This window comes from Phyllostomus discolor, chromosome 1 (assembly GCF_004126475.2).
Source record: "Phyllostomus discolor isolate MPI-MPIP mPhyDis1 chromosome 1, mPhyDis1.pri.v3, whole genome shotgun sequence".
Classification (NCBI taxonomy): Eukaryota; Metazoa; Chordata; class Mammalia; order Chiroptera; family Phyllostomidae; genus Phyllostomus; species Phyllostomus discolor.
The window spans coordinates 173,129,058-173,150,787 of record NC_040903.2 but is presented as its reverse complement, the minus strand read 5'-3'; the positions used below and the strand labels follow the sequence as shown (position 1 = coordinate 173,150,787).

At 34.9% G+C, this 21,730-nt stretch overlaps 1 protein-coding gene across 1 annotated transcript in view; it reads right to left on the bottom strand.

The window, feature by feature from the left end:
* USP3 (ubiquitin specific peptidase 3) overlaps positions 1-21,730 on the bottom strand; it is an 89,629-nt gene that overhangs the window by 41,216 nt on the left and 26,683 nt on the right. Inside the window, 3 exon segments of the mRNA XM_028505803.2 lie at positions 530-613; positions 13,205-13,336; positions 17,238-17,298. Coding sequence (XP_028361604.1) covers positions 530-613; positions 13,205-13,336; positions 17,238-17,298 — 277 coding nt within the window.

The window sequence follows — 21,730 nt, the reverse complement described above, 5'->3', positions numbered from 1 at the left end:
GATATATACTGCCCCTAACAAAAAAAGGAAAGAAGGAAGTAGGATTCTGTGCTATCACATAAATGCAAAGTGGACAACAATACAATTAAACCTAATTTCTCTTAAAAAGAATGCGTAACTTTTAGTGCTTATAAGAAGACCTCAGAATACATTCGATAAGGATTTTCTAATACCAAAGGTAATTGCATAATGATTTCACATTGTCTTCTGCCCTTTCCTTGCACCCCTCAAGTTCCTCTTCCCAAAAAAAAAAACTGTGTAGTTTACAATTTGGTGGGTTACAACTAAAAACAGGCCCTTGGAGATGGTTTATGACAAATATTAAATAAAATAAATGCTGAGATATTACCATTAAGTTGGGGGACGGTTTCAGCTACCCAAACCCAAAGCTCAATTTTACTAACATCTCAGTCACACTAAAAACATGATGAAGTTCTGGAACTCATAAGCAAAAATCCCACTCAAAAATTCAGAAAGAACCTCTCAATCCCAACCCACCCTCTTTTTTCCCCCAAGGCCTGTTACTTACTTTTCCAAGTTCTGTAAGTGTTCTCTGACTTTCTGCACCAATCCCAGCTTGGTGTCATTAACCACAAAATCATCACAGCGATAACTGCAAGAAAAATATCCATCAATGTGTGTAACGAGCTTGAGGAAACCACAGTAATGAAATCACCAAAAGGCCCGGCTGCTGCCAAGACGCTTGCATGGCTCTGCAGGCGGTTACTGTTGGTGGTGAGTTTAAAGAGGACTTGGAATCCGCAACGGAATGTTTCTTATGAGCCTTTTGAAAAAAGCCACGTAGGCAATGAACACTAACTGCTTTTCACATTTTTATTCAAAAGCTCAATTCTTCCTTCAAAAATGAAATAAGCTGCTACATGTATTACACTCATTTTAGAGGTGCATGATACATACAAAATGAAATAAAAAGCACCAATTCTATTCATAAAGCTTTAAGGTGATACTTCCCAACTCAAATTAATGGGGAAATTGGGGGAGGAGGGATTTAAATGAAAAGTAGGGAAAAGGCAACTAAACTGCAGGGATGATTGAATGTAAACACTAAAAATAAAGCTGTACATTTACAATATAATAAATTTGAATTCAGATGGTTAAGAAGAATAAATCTTTTCATTCTGAGGTGTTAGAAAACAAAAGTATAAAAAGCAGCTACATCTTTTAGAAAACTGGTAACTGTTTTGAAGAAAGATGTTTAAGGTTTTCCTTAAAAAATGACGCGGTGTGTGCACGTGTGTGTGTGCACGCACACTTCAGCAAGTCAACAAGCAAATGACATAAGGAATCACACATAATTAACTTGTACATTAGCATTCCATTTTTTTCCTGGAATAAGGCCAATTTTAGCAAAAACAACTTACAAGCTCTGGATAAAACCACTTATTAGAAGTACCAAAGAATAATGACAATAACACTGCCATTCTGAGGAAACAAAACTTTGAATGCAGAGCAATAGCAAAAATTAGGTCATCTCTAGCAGAATCCAAAAACCATCTCTTACACATCTGAAATCAATCTCTTAAAAAATCATAAGAGAAGAGGAGAATGTAACTTAAAAAAATTACGCACAAAAGCACAGCTTGTGTCTTTTACTCTCAGGAGTCAAATTTTAAGTGAGTGCTTTTGGAAACTTTAAATTATATATGTAATAAATTATACCCCTTCGCCCCACTAATTAACTACCCATGCTGTCAATCAAGCATCTCTAATCTATTCTCCAAGTTCCCAGGAACAGTCCCTAACATTTCTGCAAATGACAAAAGCCACCTTTTACATCCTAGACTGTTTTTCTATGATCAAATACCAGCAATGGCAGGAGAAGAAATTTTTTATCAGTTTTATGGCAAATACATAAAGGCATTAAACAAGTAAATAGTTTTACTTCTTTGCTTCCTCTGAGCATAAATGTCAGGAGGGTCAAGCCAACCCTGTCCAAATTTGGGCCTAATGCATTTGGTTCCTCCATGACCCTTAAGCATTCCCTAAAGAAGGAAACTGCATTGTTACTCTAATTTCTCTTTACATTTACTTTTTATGTTTTCATATATGTACGTGTGGTATTTCAGATAAAACAATACTTTGTTCAAAAACAAGCTCAACTCCAAATGCGAGTGTTCAACTGGGAAATGAAGTCTAAGAGGACACTTAGATCACCTTTCGTATGTTCACTGGATGTCCCTACTGTCGAATTAAACCCCTTAACCTACACAAAAAGTGGTTACTTTAAAGAAACAGTTTCAAATTAAATTAAATCATGATTTTGTTCTTATTAAAGTAATTCTTTTTGGTGTGACATGGATTCAGCCTGGAATATAAAATTACATTTGTTAAAGTAACTATTTTTGTATATTGAAATACAGGCTTAATTTTGCCCTTGTCTATTCCAACTAATCTTGTTTAATTGGGTCTAGTTGTTTCATCTCTCTGAACTTTTATCATTAAAGTGAATAAGTTGCTATAGACTCTAGAGCTGTGCTAATAATGCAACCGAGGAACTGAATTTTAATTTTTTAAAAAATATATTTTATTGATTATGCTATTAAAGTTCTCCCATTTTTTCCATCCCATTTATTCCCCTTCATCCTGCACCGCCCCTCCCACCATCATTCCTCCCCCACCCCCTTGGTTCATGTCTATGGACCATACATATAAGTTCTTTGGCTTCTCCATTTCTTATACTATTCCTATCCTCTCCTTGTCTATTTTATACCTACCATTTATGCTTCTTATTCCCTGTACCTTTTCCCCCATTCTCCCTTCTCCCCTTCCCCACTGATAACCCCCCATGTGATCTCCATTTATGTGATTTTCTTCCTGTTCTAGCTGTTTGCTTAGTGTTTTTTTTTTAAGTTCAGTTGTTGATGGTTGTGGTTTTGTTGTCATTTTACTGTTCAAATTTTTATCTTCTTTTTCTTAGATAAGTCCCTTTAACATTTCATATAATAATGGCTTGGTGACGACAAACTCCTTTAACTTGACCTTCTCTGGGAAACACTGTAACTGCCCTTCCATTCTAAATAATAGCTTTGCTAGATAGAGTCATCTTGCATGTAGGTCCTTGCTCTTTGAACATTTATTTCCAGCCCCTTCTTGCCTCCAAGGTTTCTTTTGAGAAGTCTTATGGGAACTCCTTTGCAGGTAACTCTCCTTTCTCTTGCTGCTTTTAAGATTCTCTCCTAAGCCCTGGCTGGTATAGCTCAGTGGATTGAGCGTGGGCTGGGAACCAAAGTGTCCCAGGTTCGATTCCCAGCCAGGGTACATTCCTGGGTTGCAGACCATAACCCCCAGCAACCACACATTGTTGTTTCTCTCTCTCTCTCTCTATCTCTATCTCCCTCCCTTCCCTCTCTAAAAATAAATAAATAAAATATTTTTTTAAAAAAAGATTCTCTCCTTATCTTTAATCTTGGGTAATGTAATTATGATGTGGCTTGGTGTGTGCTTCCTTGGGTCTAACTCTTTTGGGACTCTCTGAGCTTCCTGGACTTCCTGGAAGTCTATTTCCTTTGCCAGATTGGGGAAGTTCTCCTTCATTGTTTTTTCAAGTAGCTTTCAATTTCTTTCCCTCTTCTCCTTCTGGCACCCCTATGATTTGGATGTTGGAATGTTTAAAGTTGTCCTGGAGGTTCCTATATGTGTCTTCATTTTTTTGAATTCTGGTTTCTTCATTCTGTTCTGGTTGAATGTTTATTTCTTCCTTGTGCTCCAAATTATTGATATGAGTTCCGGTTTCCTTCCCTTCACTGTTGGTTCCTTGTATATTTTTCTTTATTTCACTTTGCATAGCCTCCACTTTTTCCTCTATTTTTCTACCATACTCAGCCATTTCTGTGAGGATCCTGGTTACCAGTGTTTTGAACTCTGCATCTGATAGGATGGCTATCTCTTTCCTTGCTTAGTTCTATTTTTAGATTTTGATCTGTTCTTTCATTTGGGTCATATTTTTTTGTCTCATGTGCCTGTTACATTTGAAAGAGTGGAGCCTTAAGTATGTGCCAGAGCACGACAACCCACGTCTCTGCGTTGTGGCACTATATGTGCAGGAGGGGTCAGAAAGGGAATAATGCCGCTTGATCAACTTTCACCCGCTTTCAGTCACTTCCCTGCTACCCACAAGCAAATTGGGCCCTTCTGGTGCTGATTCCCAGGTGGGTGGGTTTGTATACATTGTACAACCCTGTGGGTCTCTCCAGTGAACTCTCCTATGAGGCTAGGAGTTTCTTTTGCCACTGCAACCCCACAGGTTTTTACAGCCAGAGGTTTTGAGCCTTTCTTTTCCCAGGCTGGAACCCTGGGTTCTACAATCTGTCTCCCTCCCCAGTTGTTCCCCCTAGTGTATCTGCATGCAAATGTGTGACCACCTGGTCCTCCAGCCTGCCGCCTTGCTGCGAGTCCTCTTCACCCCAACTGCCCATCACCACCACTCCTACCAGTCTGGATGAAATGTTTCTTCTTTAACTACTCGGTTGTTAGACTTCCATACAATTTGATTTTCTAGCAGCTCTGGTTATTTTTTGTTTTTAATTTTGTTGTTGTCCTTCTTTTGGTTGTGTGAGGAGGCAAAATGTGTCTATCTACACCCCCATCTTGGCCAGAAGTTAAACAGACTTGAATTTTAATTTTTTTACCAAATTGTAATTAATATAAAATGTTTTGTTAAAGTATTTTTTATTTCCTTCTAGACTTTTTCTATCCACATATAAACAGAATTTGAATCAATTTCTATGATCAGTTTTCATAAATATTCTTTAGAAACACAGTATTTAGGTACAAGGTTATTTATGACACTATTATTTTAAATCTAAAAAAATTCTGAATAATATAAACATCAATAGGAAGATGGTTAACCAAATTATTTTACATTAACATAGAATTTTACTTAACGACTGAAGCAATATAAAATATTTTTCTATTAAACATAACTTTATGGTTTTGGCAAAAATACATTTCACTTTTATTACATCACATAAGATGTATCACAGTGCATGTGATGGGTGCACGTCATTTCTAGTATTGTACTCGTACATAAGCAGATCAGCAGTCTAGTTTGTGTTAACAGAATGTCCAGTTAAAATTATTTTTCTGAGCAACAATGCAGCATGGTAATGTGTTTATGTGAATATTTTACGCAGACAGCCTGAGTTACAGTGATATTTATGTAAATCACAATTGGTAGTAAAACTGAAATACTATTTTAACTATAACAAATTATTTTCCTAGTTCAAAAATTAAGAAGGAAAAATTTTAACTTTCAAATGAAGGCACAGTAATGAGGCAGAATTAAATGCAGAAGGTTTGTCACAAATTTTACAAAGAATAGCAATTATGATTTGCTATAGCAGAGTAAAATGAATCAGTTGTATAAAAACAAGTTTTAAGATAATAAACAATATTAAGAATCACATTCAGCAAATGTATATTAATTTAATCAGAAGTTGCCTATTAACAAAAATAATTAATGAAACTAGTTATAGTCCGTGACATCAGAATGAAATGTACAATATTTTTTTAATAATTACTGAAGGATCTAAGCTTATAATTTTGGCCACCTATAAAATGGCTGGAACTCTTCTGTGACAGAAGAAAGAAAAACATTTTTAGATGGAAAGATAAAAAATAAATTATTATTTCAGTTAAGGTAATTATGTTTAAAATTTGAGGAAAAATTTATAAAGGATAATTTACAAAAAGTGAAAGATCTTCAAGTGACTCACCAAGCAACTGCCAGTAAATAAAAGACCTTCTAACAATACTAAAGATCAATCAACTCAACATCTGAAAAACTGTCAGTACTTTTATTTTTAGCCATAGATAAGTTTTACAAGACAGAAGACACTGGCCAGTTAATACTCTGGGTGTGTCTTGCCTCAAATGACTCCAAATTTACAAAGAAATGTCTTCGTCCATTTGCAAACTTTAGGAATAATTTCATGTTCTACTTATTTTTCAATCTTTTACATCTGTTACTTTTAGCTAGATAGGCAGAAGTTTTCTATCAAGACAGACAATGAGCCAGATATGTGAGATCAAAATCTGGACTCACTAGAATTATTTCCCTTATTATATTTGTTCCTCTGCATGATAACATAATGAAAATATCTGTGCTCTGGGGTAGACTGTATCATGGATGCAGTTACTAAAACTGTTCAGTAAATATGTGAAAATGCTATGAATCATCACCAGTTTATACAGCTGCTAAAAGAAACAGAATATAGAGTTTAATGACTGCATGTTTTTTGTCAATGTTTATTACTTGAGTCATAGAAGAGTTTTGTAAAGATTTACTGTATTGCTAACTCTAATTCAAGATTTTCTTGAGACAAAGGAAACACTTGGCAATATTCAAAAAGAACACATCACAGTAAAATGTCCCCCCGTTCCCCCCTCTCCTTCTCTCTCTAAAAAAAGCAATGAAAAAAAATGTCCTCGGGCTAGGATTGAAAAATAAAAATAAAAAAATTCTAATTTTAGAAACACTTGTTTCCTTTCCTCCTATTTTTGCCCTCCATTAGATATATCTCTTCTAATGCTAAAAGGCAAAACACGAGTCTATGAAGAAGAAATCTTCCAATTATTTTCTTCAGGCTCCTAATCAAGTTAAAAAATAAACCTCAAAACTGAGCATCTGCCCACCCCAATATATGTTGATATTAATAAATTACATATCTAAAGTAAATCTACATATCTTACATATCATAAGTAAATCTAAATTAATGTGTAGAATATAAAAAGTTTTAGAAGTTAAACAAGAGTTGAAGTAAAATATTTTAAAATGTCTTGCTATTCATATCTTCACACTATCATACTAAACTAATATCTCAAAGTATAATAAACATATAGGGTGAGGTTTGACATTAAGGATAATGAATATCATCTGTACTTCATACAGTCCTTTAAACTTTCTGGACAACTTATCAGATCTGATTAGTCTGTGTTTTTACTAGATAGCCAATATTTTTACTTTATCATGTTTCGAGGATCAGAATAGAAAAATCTGTCAGCTCACCAGTATTGGCATCATTAGTTTTACCAATGTCTCACAGGATTAAATTTTTGTTTAATGTGTGTCCATTTAAGGAGGGTTGATTTGATAAAATTAAGTAAATGTATAGAACTAGGCAGACAAAAAATGTAATATCCTGCAAAACACTAAAAGTGAGTAAGGATGAGGACACCACACATGAAACTGGTCCCGGACACTCTGTGTATGGTTTGTAGCCCACAACCATTTAATCTACAGGCCATTGGCACACGTGTATTAAACATTTGCTAAAGCTTTTTTTTTTAAATCCTCCTTTTTTTATTGATTTTTAGAGAGAAAGGAAGGGGTAGCGGGGAGGACAGAGAGAGAAACATCAACGTGAGAGACAAACAGTGATCAGCTGCCTCCTATATGTGCCCTGACCAGGAATCGAACCCACAACCTAGGCATGTACCCTGAATGGATATTGAAAGTGCAACCTTTTCATGTACAGGAGGTTGCTCCAAACAATTGAGCCACCTGGCAAGGGATAAAGCTTTTTTTTTTTTACATAAGAAATTGTAATAAAGTTCTGATAGTTTCTTCCCATACCTTCAGCTGCATTATCTTAGAGATCACCGCGCTGAAAACTAGGTTGTCTGGCACATAGCAGGTTCTCAATGAGTGTTTGTTTACTGAATAAAACACATCTGCTATTCTCATTTTTTTTTTGGATAGTCACATTACATTTGAGGATTATCATGTAAATCTCATGGTCTCAAGTAAAAGTTCTGAAGGTAAAAATTCTGGGGAAAAGGACTGCTTATATCAAGTTTTCTTCACAAAGGATTTATATCTTTGCTTTGTATCTTTAACACATTTATTCCTAGATATAGTTTACAGTTTTTTTCATTACATGGAATGTTTGTTTATTTGTTTGGTCATTTCCAGTTTTGCTAATGACTCCTAATAAAGAGAAAGTTATTAGTTTTTGTATGTTTATCATATATCACCATTTCAAAATTTCTTATTAATTCTAGTTGGTTTTTACTAACCACCCCAACCTGGGGTTTTCTTGGTGTTCTATTATATAACTTGAAAAGAGAAATTATTTTTTCTCTTTTTCCAACATTCCTGCCAATTATTTCATTTACTTACTGTCTTATTTCAATGGCTAGAACTGCTAAAACAATGTTTAATTATATATAGTGACAAGCATGGAATTGATGATAGGAAGTATTTGTCTTGTTTCTGATTTAAATGAAAACAGCTTTAGTATTTCATCAATTAGTATATGTTTGCTTTCATTTTAGGGGAAAACTATCACATTTTAATAGTTTCCTTTTATTCCAATGTTAGTTTTTTAAAATCAGAAATGGTTTATTTATAAATGTATTTTTGTTTTAATGGTACAATAATCTGAGGTTTCCTTTATTAACGAATATGTTGGCAGACTTCAAGTATAATTAACTCAGTAATTATATGATTTTTGATACATCTCACTGGGTTAGATTTTCTTTAAGTTATAATTATTTACAACTATTTTAATTAGTGAAATTGACTTATTTTCTTTTTGGAGTTTATTTCAGATTTCTGTCTTAAGGTTTTGAAAGTGTCATAACATTAATATACTCAATGTTAAATTTTAATAGTTTGAGACTGTACTGTCCAACATAATAGCTATCAGCCACATTGGCAAAGTAACTTAGAGTATATTAATTAAAACAAAATAGAACATTAAATTTCTCAGCCCCCCTGGCCACTTTTAATTGCTGAACTATCCAACACAGAAAAATCTCGTATCTCTTTCTCGGCCTTAAAATTCTAAGATTTTTTTTCCATTCCTCTTAGTGCTATTGACACCACCCAAGTCACAAGGTTCCACATCGCATTCTTAAAGAACTAAGAAAATACTCCTAAACCAAACCTTTCTTCACCCATCTCAAATGAGAAGCAATCATCATACAAATGAACCTGATTTTTCTATGCAACAAGAAAGAAAAAAGTCCTTTAATCTACTGGCTACAAAGCAATCTTTATACAGGAAGTAGTGTATAATACTAAAACAAACAAAAAACAACTTTTATGCAAAAAAAATACCCTCAAAAAGGGACAATGGCAGACCCATCATTAAGTTTTAAATTCTTTTTCATTCCCTGGCATAATATTTTGTTATCTAAAGGCAAATTTGACCTCTAGTTTTATTACAAATAACAGATGTAGATATGGGGGAAAAAAACACCCCAAGCTGATATTCCAGTAACTTCATCTATTTCAAGCCAAGAAAACTTAAAACTCAAAAGAACTTTTAGAAAGCAAGCTTATTTTTAAATTCTCCTTTATTACATTCTGATATACTGCCATCAAATAAGCTAATTTTGGAAAATCAGAAGAATACCTGCAGAGAATACCCATAACCTTTGTTAAAAGCAAACAGGTACCAGCTTTTATTTTCAGACCACCTCTCCTAAAAGGTTTTTTGTAAACTTCAAAATACTGTTTTTAAATAAACAAAATTCTTCCTATTCTCTAATCTGTACACCACTGAAAACTTGTTTGCAAATAGTTTCTAAAGATAGTCAACAAAAAAATTTGCCCCTTTTTATTTTTAATCACAACTGCCTTTGAAAATTATTTAGTATCAATTAAACCTGCTAGTTAAGAGCTTTATATTAGTTTTGATTAAAACTACTACTGTTATAGGTGTTCAAAATGTAAAATACAAGTCTTTTTTCTAGACAAATGAATTGACCTACATGTCATAATATTTCTTTGTTAGAAGTTCTTTAAAACATCATCTTGCCAGGAAGGAAAAATTCTAGTAATTTAGTTTTAACATTCCTTTCACACTTTTGCATTCTCAGGAATTCAGCTATTGTTGTGTTGAAGATCAAAATGACAAGACTATGTCAGATGTCAAAAATTATTTGTGCAGTATTTTAAATCTATTAACTCAGAATGTCTATCTACTTAAGATATCAAATAAAAGTTCCTAATTTTAATTTGTTTCTGTTTGATACAATAATGTATACCATATACAAGTCCTCTTGTATTGATTAAAGGAGAGAAATTAGGGTAGAAGGAAAGAAAATACCACTTCAACAACAGAACTGAACACGAGGCCTTGTGTGAAAATCTTGGTTAAGAGACTCATCATTACTGAAAGCTATTTACCTCTAGCTCAGTTAATGTGACTCACCGCCTAAAGGAGTGGGTTTGTGCCAAATCAAAATTATTCCTTTTGGTGTTTTCTTCCCTCTTTTGAGATTTTATGTTGTTCCATTTGGTTAATATGTGCTTCTTCCAGACGCCCTGTTTCTATCAGAAATAAAGAGAGCTGCTCTGCAAGGGTCTCCCTCTTGGGAGGTAAATGAAATAACTCACATGTGCCTAATTTAGGTATTCCTGGGGAAAGATGTTCTGTGGCCCAAGATGATCAGAGGACACAGTACTACAGATTTGGTATAACCTTGCCCATTTTGGGGAGACAGTCAACAGGATTCAATCTTTCTAACACACACTGCCTACTCTGTACCAGACATGGAGCACTGTGGAAGATACAAAGATATGACATACGGTTTCTGCAGCCCCAAGGACATTTACAAATACCTAACATGCAGCAGGAAATTACAAGTATCCCAAGAACTATGAGTTTGGGAGAGATTACATCCAGCTACATTTGGAGCTGGGGTGGGGGAGGGTCAGCTCAGTAATAATTTCATAAAGGACATGCACAGAAAGGACAGGGCAGGGATTCTTGGGAAGGAAAGGATAGAGAAACTGTGAGCCTCAGAGCATGTTTCACTTCTTCAGAGCACAGAGCAGATGGGAAAGGTTTATTATTAGCTAAAGTTAAAACACTGATTACCAGAACAATAATTAATAATCAAATAGTTAAGCCCAGTACACCTATATTTTACCTCTAAAGCAAATCATTCGGTCTAACCACAAGAAATTTATGTAGAAAGAAAACTTATAAACAGAAGTGAAAATACTAAAATGCGCTGGAAAATCACACACACACACACACACCCATAGAGAAAAAATAAAGCTTTCTTGTTTGTTTCCTAATCATAGCGAGGTGTGGGGAAAATGTTCATTCAGACTCCAGCTTCATCAGTTTACAGCTATCACAGAGTCCTTTTAGGCTGCCAGTATAATGCTACAGGGTAAATCCCTGGCATTTTGTTCTAAAACCCACAAATGAGACGGTAATATGACCAGCTGCAGCTCCCTTCCTGCATTTCAGAAGCTCTGGGTGTCCACACACTTGCATCTCTGTGTAACTTCACACAAAAGACTGGCAATTGGCCAAGAAGCCTCCGCCATGGTGTATATTCCCCAGGGTTCAAGCTCCGCCATTTAATTCCAATTCAGCCATAAAATGACATGTACTTTAGCACACTATACCCATATAAGACAAATTAAATTCAAATTCTATTTAAAAAAGGTATTCTTCCAAAATGCAATATATAAAGATATTAAAGCATATAATCTATACTTTTAAAGAGACCTATCATAACTCTATTAACATATTTCTAAAATAATTCTTAAAATTTTCTCAGATTACTACTTCCTTACAATTTCACCAAAAGGAAGAAAACCCACAAGACACAGATTTAAAGTATTTCTGACCTTCTCCATTAAGCATTCCATGCACATTGCTAAATATCAAGGTGAATGATGTTTTAACATCTGATACATGGAAGCTGACAGGACCTACAACAATGAATGTGAGATAAGATACCCCAAGAATGATCTTATTTTCTGCTGTCTTAACACCTTACAGAAACACATGGTTCTGGCAATTAGGTAGCTACATCATTCTAACATGTAAATTTCCTGAGGGAAAGGAGCAAAACTAATGAAAACAATTTAACAGCTTGGCTAATGCTTACCTTTCATAGAAAGGAGTATTTTACAAAAGCAAATAACAATAAGTTGAGCACTAGCCCTTGGTGAAAATCTTAGGAAGGTTTTCATCTTCATCTACCTCCAGCTTCTCTCTCTTCCAGGTCTGGATATATTCCACACAAAGGACCACTGATATGCTAATGATCTGAATGACTAAACCTTAAGATGTTTTATTCAATAGCCACAATTTAATAATGCTAAAGCTGTCAAAAGTTAAAAGACTTAGGAAGCCAACCGACATTTTTTTTCTCCCTTTTGGTGAACACCTTTCTGCAATACACTTATCAACTAAAGATGATGTAGCAGGGATTAGCACACAACTTCAGTAGAAAGTATGAATCAAACATGATACCTGAACTTCAAATCCCCCTCCCTGCCTAGTACTGCCTTTATGTGACAGGTAAGGACTCCATAGCAAAAACAAACAAAAACCCAAAGAAACAAACCCTCCAAAGAAATCCTTTAAATGGCCTTTTTTTTCCCCTTCAATGTCAAAAACCTTCTGAATTGGGTGAATTGATTAAAACAAGGAATTATTTATCATCATTTACTAGTCAAGGAGAATCTACTTCACATGGAAGTTAAAACTGCAAAATACACTGACTCTCTAAGTATATCAAATGAATATGGACTGTTAAACATCTCTGTAACCTCAAGAACCTAGATCTGAATGGTAATAAAAGTAGGCACTTGACTTCATTGTCATTTAAATGAAACAGACATATGTATTATGTTACAAAGAGAGAATGGGGCCTCCAATCTCCTAAAGGATGTGCTATTTTAAAAAAGAGCCACACACAAAATTTCTGACATTTCTTTACAAGGAGTAGAACAGAACTGTGCTGGGAGAGAGGCGACTGTCTTAAGAATATGTAATAAATGTTTTAAGGATTTTTAAGAACATGTAACGAAATGTTAACTTGTACAATGGAAACAGGTTTTTATTATATTTTTCCATTAAAAACAAAACAAGAAAAAAGGAATTATAATAAACAACAACAAAGAAATGGATACTTTTCATTTTCCTGACGCTTACTGGGATGGACAAGGAATTGGGCGGGAAAGAAGAGGAGACCTAGAAGTTGAAAGGAACAATGCAAAGTGAAATCTTAATGACTAGGACAGGCATTCCTCATGGCTCCAGCATCCCTGCCCCCAGCCCCGTGAACCCTAACAGGACTAAAAGGAGGTAAAAAAGGCAGTAGCAACTGGCTTAGAGATTGGTGGGGGAGGGGAGCAAGGAAAATGAGAAAACAAGTGCACACTCATAGTAAAAAATATTATTTCCAGGAAAATATTAATACTTACCAGTATGTACTGTAGCTACTACAATCCATACACACTGTGTGCTGAGCTCTATCTTGTTTTTCTGACTTCTTATGGTTGGTTAAGGGTACTTGTGCATCTTCATAATGTTTTTTTGCATGGCCGTTCACATACCTTACAAAAACCAAATGAAAATTTATTTTAATCTAAATGTTGCTTTGAAAATTAAAGTAGCAGGAGATAATGATATTGTAAAATTAGATGGTAAACAAATCAAAATGAGAAAAAGTTCCTCCCTTTAAGAACATGCAATCATTTAGTAATCTATTAAGTTGAGTATTTAAAATATGCTCCTTTTCCTGCAAATATGACAGTCAGCTCTTAATTACATTATGTACAAGACTGGGGCAAGCAAGGAAAAAAATTCCCTATGCAAACCAGTTCCAATACTACTGATAATATCATTTATCAACTCCTTTATTAATGCTTTTGCTATAGCTATTTCTTTGAAGCTATAAAGCTATAAAGCTATTTCTGCTCAGACTGCTAACCCACCAACTCAGGTTATTATCGAAGACAAGCTCTGTAAACTCAATTCCTTAACCACTTCCCAAAGGGCCATAGGCTCTGCTTGGGTGTCTGCTTCATATAAAAGAGAGTCAGATATGGAAACAGGATAATTTTCCATCTCTTTCTTGTCAATATGGCTCCAGATCTTTTATTTGAACACCTGAACAATCAATTCCACTCATATGGAAACACATTTGTTTAGAAACAATCTAAACAAAACACAAATCATCTTAGACTTATATTAACTGTTACTTCTCTACATGGACAAGATAATCAAAGGTTGACTATAGTCATAAAAATTTTGTGACACTTTCCAACTCAGACTTAATAAATCGTTGTATTACAGAAAACAGAATGAAACATTTTGAAATAAGTAATCATATGCACATAGTATGCACCCAAATTCATCCACTTTTCACCCACATACTGTACAATGTTGTAAGTAACCACAACTGTAAAGACCCTTATAAAACAAAACCCCCCAGTTCCTAAAAAGCAGCCAATTAATATAAGGCAATGCTAACTTGAAAACTCTAAACAGTCAAAGCAAATGTTGGTTAAATGGTACCAAAATAAACATGCTCTGAGAGTTAAGGTGACATTCCTGTCACAAGGCACCTTAACTGTACCAGGAGCGACACTTACCTCGGAGAAAGAGACAGCTGTGGTAAGCAGGGAGGGCCCACGTCAAACCCAGCCTCTGTACCCCCCAAAGTGGGAAGGGACAGAGGCACCACTGACTTTAACTCAGAATGGGGTCACATTGTTTTCCGTTTTTTCATTGAAGTAAAACATAACTAACACTTGTGTATACATAGGTCCTCTGTCCACAAAGGTGAATGAATTTTAAAATGAAATAATAGTTAATGGTCAAAAACTAGACAGCCTGGGTTCAAAGGTAGGCTTTGCCACATGCTGGCCACGTAAGCTTGGGTCAGTCACTTAACATCTTTATACTTATGTTTTTCATTGTAAAATGGAGAGAATAGTACTCATATCTCATAAACTGTTAGGTGATTAAATTAAATAATCCGTGACTCAGAATACATGATAGTCTGTACATGAATAAATGAATATTAGCAATTATTTTGTTTGTATTGTACTTTATATGCTTAACCACTTTTATTCAGAATCTGTACAGCTTAATTGCTTAGTAAGTGGCCATATTAAGCACATACTTCAAGATGACACTGCAGAGGTCAAGAAACACCCAATGTTTAATTAAAAAGGCAAACTCCAAAGTATAGTATAGGTTTAGTAACTAACCAACTCAAACCCCTATGCTTTGTATGTACTTATTCTGTGCCATGAAAAGGAACGGTAATATTTATAATGCGGTGTGCCCCTGGTATCAAAGAAAAAGCAACGCTGAACAACCATAAAGGCGTTACTACTTTCAAGTCTTTGAAAACTGATGTGTACACAGTACACAAAGTTAACCCAGTCACTACACTGTAGTCTCCAAGCATACTAGATGTTTAAATGGTTATTGTAAAGGTCAGTGATAAAGTAAGACATGCATTACTGCCTGTTATTAGGGTTAGCAATATTATGGCTAATACTCGAATTCATCAGTCAGAAGTTAACAGTTTTATATGAAAATGGCTAACACAAAAATAAATATTTTCCTCATCTAGTTTTGTATTTTAACTAGACAATTTGGTCTAAAAAGAAAAAAGTGTTGATATATGTCACACTTTTCTAACAACTATCACAAATATTTTATAAATAACTTAAATGGGATGGTATTATGAAGACCAATAGAATATATAACTCAAATATGCTACTAATAAACTGTTTCCTAGTTGAAAGAATATTCAACTTAAGACTTCCCTACAGACAAGTGGTCTAAAATTACTAAAAAATCAGAATCGTTGGCAATCAACACCCAGGATTACATAATAAAAGAAAATTAACCAATCAGCTATGTGAAATGAAGATCCGAAGGCAGACTACTCCGATTATCTCTTCAATCTGCTTAATGATATTTTTTCTGAAACTATGTCAAATATCTAAATTTAAGATTGCTTGCAACTGGAAACAGGCTACCTGCATAGTCTAGAAAAATTTCCATTTATTTTTCCAAACCCTGAATAAAGAATTGCCACTTGCCTTCAAAAACATTAACCTCTCCAATTTTTGAATTCATCAGGTCTTTCTGTTGGCATATGACCTTCAAGATTTAGGTTGTAGAGCACTATGAGACAACTGGAACATAGCACTATATAAATTTTATTGCATTATAATTCTCACCTCTCAAAATCTAGGAGAGGAATCTGTCTCTTCAAGTGAAGAATTTAAGTGCTTCTACTTTTCTTCTTTTTTAAAAAAAATGTTATCTGTATAAAGTATTTTCAGGTTCCCCAAATCCTAGAGATTTCAAAACCACAACAGCCAGAATTAAGAAAGATATTCAGTTAACATTTTCCAAAGGTACTCTTAAGTGTACATGGAAAAAAAAATTCAATTCCAGAGTTCAAAATGTGGAAAATCAAAAGTCAATTGAACAAAGACACTCTCTTCATGCAATGAGGGTTTAAAAGTAACAACGGGGAAACAGTCCTGATGAATATGGTACGGATTTCAGCTTGTGGGACTTAGTGTGATCTCCTAACCCCTGCTGCTAAGCTATTAACTCTGAAGCAAATTCAAAGTGGATTTTCTAAACTAAAAAAGCAATAGATATAAATTTGCTACTGTCAGGTTAAATGAACACACAGGCTGATATTTATTTGAGTTTCTGTCAAAAGAAAGGAGTTACTAAAGTATTTCAGTAACATGGTTTCAAAGCCAAGAACTGGGAGGAAATGCTCAGGCTTGAACAGGGATGGGGTGGGGGTAGGGACGGGAAGTTAAGTTCCTGGAAAGCAAAAGTGTCTTCATGGAACAATGAAACATTTGCTACATCTTAGCAATTAATTATGAACTTCACAGTGAGGGCATTTTCAAAGGAATTCCTTTACCTGTAAATATTTTAGTGTTTTACTTTGTCTTCAGAAGATGATGTAATACTTGGGATCTGAATCAAAAGTTAGTAAAGGTGGAGACAGAGTAGGTAATAGGTAAAACAAGACTGGCTGTGTACTGGTTATTGTTGAAGCTGGGTGATGAAAATATGGGGTTAGATTATACTATCTCTCTACTTTTGTGTATGTTTAAATTTACCCTAATCAAAGGTTTAAAAAACACACAGTAAGCTTTTATTTAAATATTTCAAAGTTCCCATATTTCATCATTTCAGTAAAATACTACTAGATGTAGATTACCTCGATCATCAGATGAACTCTTCTGAGCACCAGCACGAAGACTGCCCCCGCCCCCCAGATTCTCCTTAGTTGTACTACTGACAAAAACAGATTCCACGGGAACAGGGATGCCCTACAGTGACACGCTACGACTGAGCAAGGGTGCTAAGTAAATTCAAATCAATAAACCTTTAACATAAAGCTTAAAGGCAAACTGAAAAATGGGCGGAGAGAAGTAAAGTAGTAAGGATGTCACCTACCTTCCACAGTGGACGCTCGAACAAGTCAAACAGACCCAGGGACTTTTGTTGGACCGGCACACTAACAAAAAGAAAAACACACAATATACCAAATGTATCGGGTTAATTCCCAATTTCTCCCCTAATCTGGAATATCATACCCTGCGATTAAGTTATAAACTCCATGGCCGCTTGGGTAACTGAAAGCACAAACCCCTGCTTTGTGAGAGCGCCTCCAAGGAATGGTGGCCCGAGTACAGGCAGACTGAAAAGAATTTAAATGCACATACAACAGCTGCTTATTTTAACTGTTGCCTCGACTCAAGTAGTTTAATTACAAGTTAAACACATATTCACTCTTTTCCTTTATTATTTATTCCTCTCACCAGTCTCCGACAAGTTGACAGTCTCTTTTCTCACTAAAAACATTTTTAAGTCTAATATTTAATCACACGTCTCTGCCATGCAGATCATATACTATTATAAATGACAACTCTCAGCTTATTCAGTGAGAGGCATAACTTAAGGATACAATTAGAGACACTAAGCCCAATTCTTCCCAAATTAATGTCCCAGTGGCACAAAATGTAATTCTAAGTTATACAACTGCATTTATTTCTTGCTGAGAGTGTAATCAGAACATTAAGTTTTAAGTATTATGGTGTGGAACAGGCAAAAAGGGGTGTGAATACTCTTTCATACCCCTTTAACATTAATTACAATTAATCAAAAACTAGTTATAATTTTGCTTGATGTTTAATTATTCAACTTTTTTAAAAGCCCAATAAACATAACAATGATTTTCAAAAGGGAAGGAAGGGATATAAAAATCACCTGGAAAGCTTTTTCAAAATACCTATGTTCTTAGGCAGAGATACCTACTTTGAGGTGGTGGAAAAAAGGACAAAGGATGTGTATTTTGAGAAAAGCAGCTTCGAGATGACTCCAGATACAACCCCTTGGGAGCCACTAGTTAGCCTCCTAGGGGCATGGGAGGGGCAGTACAGCACAGCACACACTCAGGATTATAGTACGTCCACTGTCTAGCACATAATATATGCTCAATGAACATCGATTGCAAGATAGTTTAAATTTCTAAGTTTAAGATACCAAACTCTTCCAAAATCTGGTCCCTACTTTATTGCTCTTGCCTTATCATGTTACAACAGGCCTTTCTCACTATTAAGAAAAATTAACCAAAACTGGGAATCATGTGAATCAAGGACTGTAACCCTCTGAATATGTAATAAAATATTTTAATATATTTTATTGATTATGCTACTACAGTTGTTCCATTTTTTCCCTTTATTCCCCCTCACCCAGTACCCCACCTCCCACTAGTATTCAACCCACTCTTAGTTCATGTCCATGGATCGTACATATAAGTTCTTTGGCTTCTACATATACCATACTATTTCTAACCTCTCCCTGTCAATTTTGTGCCTACCACTTATGCTTCTTATTCCCTGTACTTTTCCCCCATTCTCCCCCCACCCCCACTGGTAACCCTCCACGTGATCTCCATTTCTGTGATTCTGTTCCTGTTCTAGTTGTTTGCTTAGTTCACTTTCTTGGTTGTTTCTTTTTAAGGTTCATTTGTTGGTAGTTGTGAGTTTGTTGTCATTTTACAGTTCATATTCTTGATCTTCTTTTTCTTAGATAAGTCCCTTTAATATTTCATATAATAAGGGCTTAGTGATGATGAACTCCTTTAACTTGACCTTATCTGGGAAGCACTGTATCTGCCCTTCCATTCTAAATGATTAATGAAACATTTTTAGTAGGTCCTCCCAAAGATTTTTCATTATAGCACCACTGTTTGACCTGCTGTTTACTATTGATTAGGACTCAAGTGAAGGTCAATTTGTAGATTTTTACTTGGTAGAGATCATTTCTGTGCAGCAGAATCAAAAGGTTTTACTACCTTGCAGGGCATTAACCAATTTTGTAGCTAGTTTAGTAATTTACTTCAATGTTCTTTCTTCAGTCTACATACACTCAATTCCTCAAATGCTCTTGGAATCAGCTTTACCATCTTGCTGTTCCCTAATAATGAACTGAATAAATACATGACATACGGTCATTCCATATTGTCCTGGGAGGGTGGAGTGGGCAAGGAAGAACGAAAGAGCACAGTGCTACACTGACTGAGGGACCCTGCCTATCTGGCCAGCACGGGGCTCTAACTATTTTTGAGTATGAAAGCTCTGAGCAGTAAAACCCCCTTCCAGGCAGCCTCGGCCCTACCTTTCTCTAGTGCACTCACACATTTACATTAACTGCCAGGGCCGTCCTAGAGGCACTCGAGTTTTAGACTCAGGTCCAATTTTGTTGTATATTTATGTGAACTACATGACAGAAAGGCTAAAAAAAGTATCTGCCACACGGCTAACAATTATTTTAGGCAGGTAAGTGAGAAAATTATTTGTGAGGGGAGACTGTGGGCTTTTCATTTGTACACCCCTGTGGTACTTGATTTGTATCGACAAGAAGATGATATTTTTATAGTTTGGAAAGAAAGACCTAGAAAGTTTACTCTTAAAAGAGAAATAAATGAGAAAATAACCTACTTCATTAAACAGGTATTCATGGTCTCAGATATAATTTGGAGAATTGAAAAACTACAAATATTATAGTTTTTTCCTACAGCAAATCTTTCTTTTTTCTCTCAGTAAATAGTAACACACACTGAAACTCAATCTGGGGAAAAAGCTGTTGAAGTTTCATATTATCCTGAAATAATTGTTATAATAGCAAGTTCAGGCCCAAATTTTTAACTAGCTACAGCTTTTCTTTCATATGAAAGATTTTTTTTATTTTAAATGAAGGAAAAAATCTACAGCAAAATCACTATTACTTTGTTGTGTTTCCTACTGAGTGTTCCTTCCCTATCCCCATTGCTGTAAATATATACACAGTACATAACATTTTATAATCTAATTGTTCCACTATCAGTATATTGAATACAGTTCTTCATGTTATTGAATTTAGAACAGTGTATTTTAAATCTAGCCTTATACTATCTAAACTATCTCATAAAGTTTTAATAATTGTAAAAATTTTCAAGTTTTAAAAAAGGTATCCTAAGGCTGAGGGAGGAAGGAATGGGGAGTAACTGCTAATCAGTATGGGGCTTATTTTGAGGTGATGAAAAACTCTTGAGCCCTGGCTGGTATAGCTCAGTGGATTGAGCATGGGCCTGCAAACCAAGGGGTCACCATTCGATTCCCAGTCAGGGCACATGCCTAGACTGTGGGACAGGTCCCCAGATGGGGGCACATGAGAGGCAACCACACATTGATGTTTCCTTCTCTTTCTCCTTCCCTTCCCCTCTCTTTAAAAATAAACAAATAAAATCTTAAAAAATAAAAAACATCTTGAGACTAGATAGAGGTGGTGGTTGTAGATTTACTAAAGAATCACTGAATTGGTCACTTTTAAAAAGTTAATTTTATCTTATGTGAATCACAGCTCAATATGATAAATAAGTAGATAAATAAATAAATAGGTACTTAAGACAGGCATGAGGAGAGACAATAAAAGGGAATACTGACTTGCAAAAACAGGGGAAGCAAGTGACTGTACCTTTTAATAAATCTCAAAAAGACATCACATTCTGAATCAAGATACCCAATTTCTCCCATCATAAATATTTACAATAAGAGAGTGCAGACAGTGTATGACAGGACAGTTGGTCTTGGCTATTTAAAGGACAGTACTCTCTGAAGATTAATACTTGCACACTGGAAAAACATCTGAAGGCTAGGAAGCTACTGACAGAGAGAGCAGGATATGATGGGGAATTCTAGAGCCATTTATCACATTGCTTTGGGTATTCACTCTGTCTATACATGCCTTATCCAGATTAAGAACCTTTAATGTACCCAAGAAAATTATAAAATAGAATGAAAAATATTGGCTTTACATTAAACAAATTTTAAATTATTATGAATAGAACAGGTATGAATAAAATATACAAATAATTTAAAGTCATTTCTTTTCATCACCTTACCAGGAAATATTTTAAAAGATAGTTTCAATTTACAGACAGATAAATTCAAAAGTTTATCTATAGAATGAACCCATTTCCCATGGAACAGTATTACAGGCTTCTGGACTCTTATGAAACTCTAAATAAGCCATAAAATAACTAAAATTTCTATAAATATATATAGAATAAAATCATAGTCACTAAAATATTTTTAAACTATAAATATGCTATCTATTCAACACAACATAAAAATATTAAACTGAAGTTTTTTATTTTTTAAATCTTAAATGCTGGTACTTGAGAGAAAGAGAGCAAAATGGATATAAAGTCACAGAAGTTCAAAAAGGTCCATCTGAGAATTTATAAGGGCTCTTTTTATTATACCTAATTACCCTTCAAGGTCATGTCAAGGCAAAGAAGCTATGGAGTGTATTTCTCACACTATTACACTTGGCCACAGCAGGGTCATTGGATCTCATAAATGGAGTGTTATCTTCTTTCACTCAGTATAAAATTTAGTTAC